Source organism: Oxyura jamaicensis, chromosome 3 (assembly GCF_011077185.1).
Source record: "Oxyura jamaicensis isolate SHBP4307 breed ruddy duck chromosome 3, BPBGC_Ojam_1.0, whole genome shotgun sequence".
NCBI lineage: Eukaryota > Metazoa > Chordata > Aves > Anseriformes > Anatidae > Oxyura > Oxyura jamaicensis.
The window spans coordinates 115003151-115015362 of record NC_048895.1 but is presented as its reverse complement, the minus strand read 5'-3'; the positions used below and the strand labels follow the sequence as shown (position 1 = coordinate 115015362).

General features: G+C 49.4%; 2 protein-coding genes across 5 annotated transcripts in view; both read right to left on the bottom strand.

The window, feature by feature from the left end:
- The window catches only part of LOC118165126 (gallinacin-3-like), a 12064-nt gene extending 9582 nt beyond the window's left edge, over positions 1 to 2482 (bottom strand). The window contains exons 1-3 of one of the 4 annotated variants that reach the window (XR_004749889.1): positions 1057 to 1119; positions 797 to 887; positions 102 to 210 (exon numbers count right to left, since the gene is read on the bottom strand). Coding sequence is in view for 2 of the 4 variants with exons in the window: in XM_035323031.1 (XP_035178922.1) it covers positions 102 to 210; positions 797 to 921 (234 nt within the window). In the remaining 2 variants the exon portion in view is untranslated. Of the gene's footprint in view, positions 1 to 101; positions 211 to 796; positions 951 to 1056; positions 1299 to 2345 lie in introns of those variants that run through there. The other 3 variants (XR_004749890.1, XM_035323029.1, XM_035323031.1) reach the window with 3 other exon arrangements.
- A 3942-nt stretch (positions 2483 to 6424) lies between these two features.
- On the bottom strand, positions 6425 to 8953 carry LOC118163367 (gallinacin-4-like). The gene is made up of 3 exons (XM_035319884.1): positions 8835 to 8953; positions 7982 to 8068; positions 6425 to 6555 (listed from the first exon to the last, which is right to left on the bottom strand). Exons 2-3 carry the CDS (start codon positions 8037 to 8039, stop codon positions 6425 to 6427), a joined length of 189 nt encoding a protein of 62 aa, XP_035175775.1. The 5' UTR covers positions 8040 to 8068; positions 8835 to 8953.
- Between the last annotated feature and the right edge of the window lie 3259 nt (positions 8954 to 12212).

Sequence of the window (12212 nt, the reverse complement as noted above, 5' to 3'; positions counted from 1 at the left end):
AGCAGAATATTTACCAGGCATTGAGTAGAAAGAGTTATGTAACAAGCATTTCAATGGATTAAGGAGGAATTCCTTTCCTCAGCCAGGAATCCAGACCTTACCTTCTGCAGCAGGGAACTAGAGAGGAACATCTCCCTTGGGGTCTGGCAGGGAAGCGGCATCTCCCAAAGGAACAGTATCCCCCTTTTCGTCTGCATGCTTGGGGGCTTCCTAGAGCCACAGGAAATCACAGACACAAAAACAGTTGAAGGGGTAATTTGGGTGAGCTGTGTGTGCTTACAGAGTGTGTGCACTGACACTCTCCATGTATTCCAGGCCAACATCTGGGCTCATCATCTTCACGCTTGGCATATGTGGGTCTTCCAAAGCTAGGTGTCTCACCCAGAAGGACCCTTTTGCACCCCTGTGAGTGCACACAAGAGCAGAGAGGGAGGAGGACCAGCAAGAAGACCAAGGCAGAGGCATGCTGGCTGCAAAGCTGTGTGCCCATCTCTGCCTGGACCAGCGGAGCTGGCAAGTGGGGCACTCACCACAGCCCACAGCCCTGTCCCAGCTGCTCCGTGAGTTTGAGGGACCTCCGATGGAAAATCCCTACCCAGCCCTCACAGGGATCAGGGCTCAAGACAATGAGGTTTTGGGACACTGCTGAGACACCAGGCCTCAAAATGTGTGTGCCAGCCATTCCACGAAGGCAACATTCCCCTTCAGCTCTCTCCCATCCCTGCACAGGCCAAAAGGTCCCTCTGAAGGACACTGCTGTCCACACCTCAGCCCATCTCCTTCCTTCCCCTCTCACCTGCAGCGCCCTGGAGAAAGAGGAGGAAGAAGGGGAAGAGCAGGAACAGGATCTTCATGGCTGATGCCCGGAGCAGGTCTTCTCGGGGCTGCTGCAGAGAAGACAAACCAAGGTGACAAGGACATGGGGGAGAACCCCAGGTGGTGCTGGAGGAGCTTGGGTACAGCTTTTGGGAACCCAAAGAGGGGCTAGCTGTGCCTACAACAAAAAGACATTTTCTGGGCCTTTCTATTCAGAACAGTTCTGAGATGTGCTCCTACCTGATGAAGGTCTTGTTCAAGCAGAAAGAGAGCCAACAGGAATCCCTCGTGTCCAGGTGCCCCTGTGGCCAGGGAGTGCTGCTTTGCCCTTAACATGAGGGTTTTATCCCATTGCTGGTGGGTGGGAGCTGGGCTTCTTCCTGCTGCCGCCTCTGCCCTTGCCCAATCAGCCAGTGACCCATGGGCATGGGCATGGTGGGGTTGCTGCTTGTCCCTCCTGGCTGCTGAGGTTCCTGCTGGGGCTGTTGCAATTGTCACCGTTATCCTCACGCAACACAGCTTGTGACACCCGGGGGCACAGCAGGCACGCAGCCTGCGGTGCCTGGGCCTGAACTGCCCACCATGGGCAAAGCAGATGGGCTGGGGGAGATCCCAGCAGCAAACAGTCCATTAAAAGGCTAAAATATTTGTCTCTCCCTCTCCTCTCAGTTTACTTAATAATCTACTTGTGTGTGACATGCAGGATCATGCATAATATTTTTCCTTTCTCTGTTGTTAACATTACAGGACCAGTTTTGTGGTTGGCAGGCCAAGATGTGACAAACTGAAGGCTATCTTTCTGACGGCTGCTGTGATTAACAGATAATGATCTGCACAGCACAGCAACTGGGTGAGTCCACAGCTCTCCTACGGAGCTGAGTTCCAAGAGGGCTGTCCCAGGGCTCTGATGTACAAATGCTTTGGGACATTCATCCTGAAGAGATAAAGGGTCTTGAGGTTGGTCCCCAGCCCTTCCCTGCCCTGCCCTGCTCCCTGGCCCGGGGATGTTCTCTGCCCCACCAGCTCCCATGGGAACATCCCTGTGGCGGTGCTGTGGCCACCCCCATGGCTCCCTTGAGCTGAACACCGTTGGTCTGCCCCAAGCCATGCCCACAGTGCTGCCCCGCAGCCTGGCCCCAAGATCCTGAGTGACCCCATGGCCTGGCCACCAGCCCTTATTTCCCCTGGGGCAGGATGATTTCCCCCCACCTCCCACAGCATCTCCTTGGTGGCACAAATACAGGCTCCACAGCTGGGGATGGACCCAAGGCCACCTCAACCCCCAGAGTGGCATGTCCCTCAAAATAGCTTCACAAGAACAATGCAAAACAGCCAAGAGGAAGAGGGGCAGGTCCCCTGCTATCCTTTTCCCCCTACTCATTCTTTCTGGGGTTTCAGATGCCCTGAGCAGCTCTGACACAGTGGTGTTGTGGCCCCAGGGAGGAATGAGATGGAGAAAAAAGACACACGCCAGCACACCAACCCCCAGGACACACAGTCTCTTCAGCAGTGGGAATACAGACTACCACCTTTTATTGGGGACAGGAAAGTGCTTGTGGGGACATGGTCTGGCTGTCAAGGGTCACCAGTTCCTCCGGTGCACTGCGAAGGTACAAGGTGGCTTCAATGTGTCGTGTGGAGATGAGCGTGAGGAGCCCCAGAGGCCATCAGGGATACCATCGCCTGCAGGAGGAAAAGTCTGGCAGTGACCATCCCAGCTCTGTGGGGACAGCACCCTCGAGGGAAATGCCCATCTCCCTTTGGGGTTATTGCTGGTGGCAGCATGGGAAGGGCCCCCACACTCTCTGTGGGTGCTGGCCAGGCTGTGCTGGTGGGAAGTTCTGGAGGACACCAGGTCTCTGCAGTCCCAGCAGCATCTCCCAAGCTGAGACCCAGGGACATCCCCATGCCCTTGGGCTGTGTATTCTCCCCTTTCTCCATCAGCATCACCTCTAACCCCAGCAACCAGCCTCCATCAGGCAGCCCTGACCTCACCTCCGACAGCAGAAGACCTCCTTGGAGCAGAGGCCAATGCGACCGATCCCTGGAGGACACGACTTGGGAGAGCAGAAGCCCCCACGGCGCTCACAGTCCTGGGGCGATCCTCGAGGAAAGGACAGCTCTACAGGGAGCAGGGAGAGAGCATCTCAGCACAGTCCTGCTCCCTGCATGTCCAGCGTTTGCCCACCACAACTGTCCCCTGCCCTGAAGTGCCAGGCAGAAGGAAACAGGGCGATTTTCCTGGCACTTGGATGGGAGACGCTGGGGGTAGGGAGAAGGTGGCGAAGGCTCATCACAGGAGCGTGAGAGCTTTGTTGCAAGGTCCTTGCTTCAGAACCTGCAACAGGAGCCTTTCCTTAAAGATCTGGGGTGTGAGGGACCCCAGGGGAGTTCTGCGGTAACAGAAGACGTATGATTCACGATGATTAAATTTTCCATTTTCCCCACAAAATATTTACAAATGACAAAACCTCCCCATCCCTTTTCATGCATATCTTACCTGCTGCTGCCTGGAGCATCAGGAGGAGGGCAGCAAAGAGGAGAGGCAGGATCCGCATGGCTGGGAGATGACCAGAGGGTCACAGCCCTGAGAGAAGAGGAAGCAGGGCACTAGGGGAACAGGAGAGCCCCTGCCCGTGGGTCACGCAGCACCTGCAAAGGAACAGGACTGAGGATCAGGGGCAGCCCATCCGGGAGGAGATGCTGCCGGGTGCTGGCTGGAGGAGCCTCCTCACCTCTCTGCTTCCAGCAGCAGCAGCAGTTTGATCCCAGCTGGTCCCACCACGTGGCAAAGGCCAGCGGCTTCCTCAGCCTCTCCAGCAAAGCTTCTGCCACGCAGGCGGTGTCCCCTGGGACTGCTGACACCTCAGGATGCCTGGCCAAGAAGCACTTTTTTTTTCCCCCTTCTCCCCATGCCAGAGAGGACAAGGAATCGCTTTCGTCCCCTGACAGCTCTGAGAAGGATTCCCAGGCCTTCAGTCCTGGGTCTTGTGTCATCCCACCTTGCGAAAGAGGCGCTTGCTGCTGTGGTTTGCTGGACACGTCTTGGGACACACACACTGCGTCCCTGTTTGTTAGGCCCTGGCAAGCAATGTGCTTTCACAACACAAAGGAGCTCTGTATTCCTCCCCTCAAGTGAAGCGTGCTCTCACCATGCTTCGCTTGAAAATTGCTGGGAAGACGCCACGCGGGATGACATCTCCGTTCAGCTGGCAGTCCTCTGAAAGACAAGCTTTAATTATGACTCTGCCACGTAAGACTTTGCTGTATATAATCTGTTGCTGGTGCTCAGCAGATCGGTGGTGTACGTTTATAACCCCGTTTCAGATTCATCAGTCGTGTATATCTGTGTGTGTGTGTATGTATGCATAAAAATGTACTCATACATAATGCATGCTCACCGAGTGGTTACATACCTTGCATCCCGACCCCTCATCGTATTTCTTTGCTCTTTGCTGCCTGAATTTCTCCCCCCGCTGAGGGAAGCTGCACCAGGCATTTGGAGCTGTGTCTCCATGGGGACACAGCCATGCTGCTCAGGAGCAGGGCCCTTCCTGTTCTCTCCCCCACCCCAAAACTGAACTAGGATGTTTGTTGAAGAGGAACAGCACAGGGGTGTAGCGAAATACCATCTTAATGAAGCTCTTTAAGGAGCTGCCATGGGCAGGACTCTCCTGGCCACGAGCAAATTTTTGCGGTGATGAAGCTGTTGGGCTGAGCTCCTCACCTCCTGCTCCTTACAGATCATGTCCTCCTCGTGATTATGTCCCAAATCATCCTGACAAATCCCACTTGAAAAAATCCTGCATCTCTCCCATGGTCTATAAAAACAACCTTGTGTGCAGGGAGGGCTGCTGGGGCCCTGGGTGAGCAGATCTCCTGTCCTGCACACCTTTGTGCCGTGAACCTTTGTGCCATGAAGGCTGAACCTTCTCCACAAACTCCTCGGTCTTTGTGCAAAACATCTTGTGCCATTCCAGTTTGTGAAAGAAGCACTCGCCTCCTGTGGGTTGTGCAAAGCTTCTTAGGACATAAACTGCAAATTGCTGGTTTGGTTCCACGCAGCAACTTCCTGAGGTCTCCATCCAGGGGAATCCCTGCAAGGTGGCCGTTGGCCCAGTTTCCTGCCCTTCACAAGGCTGTGGTTTCACTGGTGGCACTCGATCATTTGCAGCAATATCTGTCTTTACAGGGAGGCCAGGTGCTCTGCGACAAATGGCAGGCCTTGGGCTTAAAGTCAGTCCTTTGTAGGATCTTGGTTTGCATCCCTTAAAAGCCAACCATCAGTGCTGGGCATCCATGAGCTGTGGGAGAGCTGGGGTGAGCTCCCACTGCAGTTCAGAGACACTTTTGTCCCCCTTACCACCAAAGATGTGCCCTAAGAGCAGCTGGCACAGCCTGGCCGTGCTTGTTATTGATTCCCTGTGCTTGTAGGACAGGGTGCTTTCATCCAGATGGGTATTTCAGAGAGGTGCTTGGCCTGAGGGTCATTCTGGCACAGTGCTCCTGAGCCTGGGCTCAGCCCATGGCTCACCTGGGCAGGACTCAGGAGACAGCTGGAACATGTTGATTGTGAACAGGCGTTTAAATGAGGTTGCTTTGCTTTGGAGGCTGAGAGTGCTCTGCACATGCAGATGCTCTGCTGGGCCAGCTGGGCTCCAAACAGAAAGCTATTCACGGGCTGCAGCCTCTGAGTGCTAGGCTCAAGGCCAATTTATCTGCACAAGGATGCTGTTGGCCGTGGAGGGCCAACTGGGGAGGAAGACGAGCTCACAGAGCAACCTGCACCTTCCGAGTTTTCTGTTAGGTTTAGGGTAGGGCAAGAGAAACCTCTTGCAAGAGGAGTGGTTGAGTAGCAGGGGTATTGGCCTTTCATACGGGTTGTCTAATTGTCAAGCAATGTTGTGGGTTTCATTCTGCTCACCTACTGCATCTGACATGAGTTTTGCAGTTTACTCCAAATTTATATAGCCCAAAATAACCAAGGGTAAAAACAGGCTTTAAATCTTAAAATGAGGTCACCTGCCTCCTTTAGTTCTCGGTGTCTCCTCCTCAGTTCCCATAATGACTGCTGTTCCCGGCTCTGAAAGCTGTGGGCTAGGAGGGGGAACCCCAAATTTTCAGAACAGAGGTGCTCTGAAGAATCACACTGGAGAAGTGACTCCTCATACTCCCTGTGGAAGTGATGACGGACTCTGGCTTTGATCCCAGCAGGAGGGAAAATTATTTTGGTAAACTAAACATTCCTGGTAAGTGTAACCTGTTTTCAAATTTCTTGTTAAATTTCTAAAGATGAGTAATATTTCTAAAGAAACAAATAATGGCAACACACCTGGCAGCCATACAATCTCCCCGGATACTGCTTTTATTGAAAGAATGACCAATCTTTATTGAAAGAATAATCAGTACAATGGTTCCCTGAATCCAGCGATGCAAGAAGAGATCATTCCCAGATCCCTGGAGATCCTGGGCAGCTGGTCACACTACAGCCTGCACAAAGGAAAGAATATTTCAGGGTTTTCAGGCCTGAATTGATGGGGAAAATCCCATCATACAGAAGTTAAATGAAAATTTGGATAGTCAGCTTTGCCCCAGTCCAATCTTAAGCTTACCATCTACAGCAAGAATGCCCAGCACGGCACTGCCCCAGATAACCATTCCCACGAGGGCATTTCCCAGGGATGCAGAAGGTCCCACGATAACCACATCGCATAAGACTCTTTCGAGGACGGGGAAAGTCTGTAACATACCAAAAAATAAAAAATATATTAAAAAAAAAAAGAAGAAAGAAGTGCCCAGAGCCTTTACAGTCCTAATGCAATGTCCAGAGGAGTTCTATGGGCAGTACAAGCAAGCACATGCTCTAATTCCTTCTTCAAATACAAGAATTGTACTTCCAAGCCCAGGACTCCCATAGAAACTCAGATTTCAGGGACAGACAGCAGAGACGGGATAGAAAACATTGCTTAGGACTTGGTCACAATCAAGGAGAGCTGCACCAGCTCAGCTGGGAAGCTGCCACTTCTTGGGGCAGAATAATGAGGATTTTTGTGTGCCTGGATTTTCACAGATTTGGTCTATTATCCTCGCCGCAGGTTTCACCCAGGTCTCACAGCAGGTCCTGGTGTCTAGAGGTCCATGCAGATGGCCACCGTGTACAGTTATCCCACCAGCACATGCAGGATGACCACTTCTATGCCAGGCATTGCCCTCTAGTCTTGGGCCAAGCAGTGTAGCATTGCTCTTGTCCACATGGCTACACTTTCTTCCCACATAAAATACGATATCCATGTTCAGACTGCTTTTGGGAATGGTTTGTACTGTTCCTAGAAGGGTGTCTGGGTTTTATCAGTGACAGTGTTAGCTGTCAGGGGTGAAAAATTGCCCCAGGGAGCAGACTACCAATTAATACAGCATGTTCCCTGGGCTTGCCTGGTCTTCTCTCATCCTTAAACCCCAGAGAACATTTACCATCCTATTCCCACAGAGATCAACCCCAGACCTCTACTGACACTTGTGCTCATAGCGTCCTGCCCTGTAATTTTGCCATTTTCAGGGATACTGTTTAAAAACAGCTCCTTTTGCTGGACAATAACGTGAGTTTGGGATTCTAGCACCCTGTGGGTCTCCCCAACAAGCCCTAATCCCTCCTAAAACCCTTGTGGTTGCACAGGATTCCCCACCAAGCAGAGGGTACCAACAGCATTTTGACCTTGACTCATGATTTTCTGCCTCTCCGACCCATGTACAAGGTCCTCAAGCATATTTGGAGAACACGGGACCCAATTTCTTTTTTTCTTCATGGCTTAAGAATATTTGATTAGGGGTGGTTTGTTGTGGGGTGAGCCAGAGACAATGAAGGTGCTCCAAGAGTTGGCAAGATTTAATGGGGGAAATGCTGGCACCGAAGGGGAATTTGGGGGCTGCCCATCGTGCTTTCAACTCAGACTGGATTTTCAGAGGAGTAGCAAAGACAACGAACGGCCGGTTGGAGTGCTTGCCTGCTAATTTCATGCATCAGCTGTAATCTGCCCGCAAGGTTTGATGATATGCATGAAGTTACTCTGCAGGAGGCAGCTTGGCCACTTGCCAAAGGGGACCTGAGACTTTTATGAGCCACCAGTGTCTGCTTCTATATCGCCCCTCGTTTTCATTTACACCTTACCTGCAGCTGCATGAACTGCCACAAAGAAGAGCGCCAAGAGCAAGCAAAGGATTTTCATGGCAGAAGGCGGGCTGGGAGGTGCTGTCACTATGGAGAAATGACACCAAGACATTAGTAAGAGGATTGATCCTCCACAGGCATCATGGGCTGAGGAGAGAAATCCAAAAATGCTCTTCGAGACCAAGAATCATCTAGATCACACTTTCTTTATAACAATGTCTATCATATTAAGGGTTCCCTGGAGCATAGACAGGACCATGGCACAGGAAGAAACTCCTGTGCAAAAAAAAAAAAAAATAAAATACAATTTTAAACCCTCCTTTTAATTATTGTATTAACTAACAAGCGTTTATCCTAAGTTGCTTGATACTTTGCAACACATTGCAATAAATTCAATTTGCCTTATGGAAGTCAAAGTTGTTAATTCAGAAAGCAAACTAAGACAGTTTTTATTATATTTATACAAAGCAACGCAAAGCATTTTCTCAAGCTTTTCTAAAACAAACAAACAAGACAGAGAAATCTCCTTCACAGTTAACTTAAAATCCAGCTTCTCCCCATTCTTGCTTAGAGGCTATTGCTTTTCATTCATCTCAAGAGCTACTTGATTCCCAGGATAAATTTCCTCTTAGATCTCTGTCTGCAGCCAAAAAAAACTCTTCTTTCTTAAATTGCAGTTTCTTAAATTTCTAGAACTGCTTCTGATAGCACTGGATAGACCATAGTCACTGCAAAGGTAAGGTTATAACAGTGTAACGCATGTAATACATGAAAGATGTGAAGTCTCTACCAATTTTCAGAAGGATAGAAGGTTAGAAGAGAAGCTGAACAACAAGAAGATTTTGGTCGTTACCAGGTAAGAGAAGGCTCTAGGTTGGAACAGTCCCGTGGATCAGTGTCAGCCACCCAGACACGTTAAGATGAAGGAGCAGAGCTTGGCTTTATGCGGTTTCTGGAGGCTGGTGAAGGATGCTTGCTCTTCACAACCTCCCAGGGGCCAATCAGAAGATCCCCGCAGTTTTGGGGAGAATCAAGGCAGTCCAGAAAATCCTCTCTGTTAGCGTCCTCCTGTGAGGAACGGAGGTATTGCTTTCAAAATATTGTGGTATTGCCTTGAGAAATATAATGAGCTTCTTGCAAGCCACATTGGGCCACCTCCAGATCAGAATCTGGTAGGATTTAACCAGCACGTGTCCACTCAGATGGCCACAGATCAGATGTCTTTCAATGGCATGCCCTTCATTCACATCCCCATGACATGGAAGGAAATCATAATCCTGAAGCTATCTTTAAGCTGCTGTTTAGGTAGACTTTGTGGTTAGTGTGAGCAATGCCATTTATTGTTACTCAATTTAACAGCTCGATGAGCACAGAAGTTTATTCTACTTGGTGATCATATCTTTGTTTACCTGTACCAAGTTTATCCCCAGGTGAAAAGGCAGAGCACTTCTAATCTCAGCCTCCGCCGTGGAGTGACTTCATCTAAATTTCCTGCTGGGAATGGTCCCTGGTCTCTGCCAGCTTTGAGACTGTATCCGGAAATTGCTGGAAGAATGCAAGAGCTAGACTTGTACCTAGGGAGCTCTGAGGATTGCACAGTAAAAATGCTCCAACGCCCAGGTCCTGCCCTGTTTGATTCACTGCCAGAGCTATATGGTAGGTATGTTAGGAGCCGATGGCTAAATAATGGTAAGGTGTCGGCCTAGGTTTGCCAACGGTCTTCTAACTTCAAAAAAAAAAAAAAAAAAAAAAAAAAAAGGTTTTAATATATTGACATCCAGCTATTTGAGGGATATGCAATGATTTCCAGCTCTAAGTATTAATTTTGCCTTCTGCAGCATTGTGCTTTGGGTTTTGATGGGGGCAGTCATGTGCATCGGAGTGCTATCAATGAACTGGCCAGTTAATTCATCTACCAAATAAATCCCAGCAAGAATTTCTCCCGAAATATGCACAGCTCATTAATGAGGAAGCATGGACTCCATTTATTTTCAGCACTTTCCTATGAATTCTTTACAAAGGTAAAAAATAGGTCACCATAGAAAGAAAAATAATAATCAGCTGGAGTTAGGTTAAAAATAGCTGTGTTAAATGGGAAGTTAGCACTTCTGTGAAAATTCAGAAACAGGATTAATGAGCTGTTGTTAATATTACATCATTTCTGCTGTCAGAAGGGAAAATTCTGACAGGTTTGATTAACACTACTTTGATTAACAGAAATTTAAAAGATCTGCAATAGGGAAAGGTGTGGGGGGGGAAGTGAGGAAGTTATGAGTAAAACAAGAATAAAAGGGAAAGTTTTTTTTTTTTTTAATAATTTCGCACCAAAATAATTTCAGTACTTATTACCTCCACTGTATACAAGATAGGAAGCATCTGCTATGCCAGCTTTCCTCAATTAATTTGGGGAACTAGGCAACACTGCCCATTTTCTGGGCTCCAGCAGGGTGGTGTCACCACAGAGGGCCAAAAGGTGGCTTCAGGTCCTCCTGCAACCCCAAATCTGTGCTCGATGTGGTGGTGCAAGTGACCTTCTCTGCGCTGGGAGACCTTGGAGGCCAGCTCAGAGGCAGACACAGAGGTTGTGCAACCCTCTGCTGGAGGACAGGAAAAATCCATCCCTGCTGTTACAGCACAGCCTCCTGGGCCTCTGCTATATCGCCAGAGCTGAGGAGAAAACACAGTCTGCCTCGAAACACTTGCGGCAGATTTTCCTGTAGAAAATCCTGTAGGAAAATCTGGTCGCATTTGCTCTTTTAGCCATAGCTTAGGCTATGAGAGTGATGAGTCCTTGCGGTAACGCTCAGCTCTCACACCAGGCCAGGCGTGACCTACTGGGGCAAAAGTCCTTCAGTGTAAGGCTGAGCTTGGCCTTCTGCTAACCCTTTGGTGCACAACCCCCAGAGAGACAGAGAAACTCTTTTCAGCTTTCGTCCTGCATAATGAAAAAGGGGTGTGGGGGTCACAGAGGCTGTGCCTGACTCTCCCAGTGCACCCCTTGGACTTCCCAGGCCTCAACACCTTGTGGAGTAGGCCCTGCTCCAGGGCACAGAGTCAGCACGCGATGAATGTTGAGTGGTCTCAACACCCAGTGAAAGACACCAGAGAGCAACCGAATTCACTAAATGCTCGATGAATGGAGTGGTGAAAGGATTTCAGCCTCCAGCAAAAGCCAAAGGCCTTGGAGGCCTTCAGCAGACACACAGCTGGCAGAGGCTGAGGGTCATGAGAGCAAACCCACAATGACTCCCTTGATGGTTTCCTTCTTCCCATGCATTTACAGAAATTTCTTCTATTCCTTCAGGTATCTGTTGTAAAGGGATCTTTGCTTTCTTTTGTAGCCCTCTTTGACTCCTATCAGAATCTGACCTGCCACGCTATATGGGAGCTGCTGTTCTCTGTCAGCCATCTGTTCACCACAGCCCTTCCCTGTGAGAGCCTCCCCTGACCTGCCTTTCATGCCCTGCAGGGATTTTTCTTAGACCTCTTTGTTTTCTTTTTGAGTCAAAGCAAATATTTTACTGAGGTTTCTAGCACAGCCTTTTTAGCAACTTACAGGCTGCCTGCAGGCTTCATGCTCCTCCAGGCTGCTCCTTTTGATGCTTTTCTCTACTCACTTTTGCTTTTTTGAGATTGAATATTTGCATGTTAAATGTATTTGGTCCCACAACACAGATAAAACTAATTGTACTGTGGTAATTTTTACAGAGCAGCTCTCCTCCAAGTAACTTTTGAATTCAGTCCTTTGCACCACTCACGAACAAATCCAGAAGAAACTTTTCTTGTGGATGTCACAACCAATTTTTCAAAGAATCAGCCTTTTCCTATTATCATCTATAATCACTCCTCACAAGAGCTCTGCTGCATCACCTGGAGGGGGGGCACTACGTGCAGAAGATGTGGCCTGCTCTTTGGGCCCATCAGGGAGGGACTATTTCTTAAACCCATCTCCAAGGTGTTGACAGATACTTGCAGCTCGGGTGTGTGGCAAAACACTGGTTGAAGCAAGTACACAGACAGGGCTCAACACGTGAGGGCCATCCAGGTCCATGTGACGTCTCATCTGTAGGCAAGCCAAGACTCCTTTTGCCTTTGCCTCCCAATTTCTTATGGATGGGGACAGTGCTAAATGGGGTACGGGGTTGCACAGGTGGCTTTGATGCTCCCCATTGCCCTCATTCACTGGCTGAGTGATTCCTCCAGCCCTCCCATCTTGTTAAGCTTCAGTTTA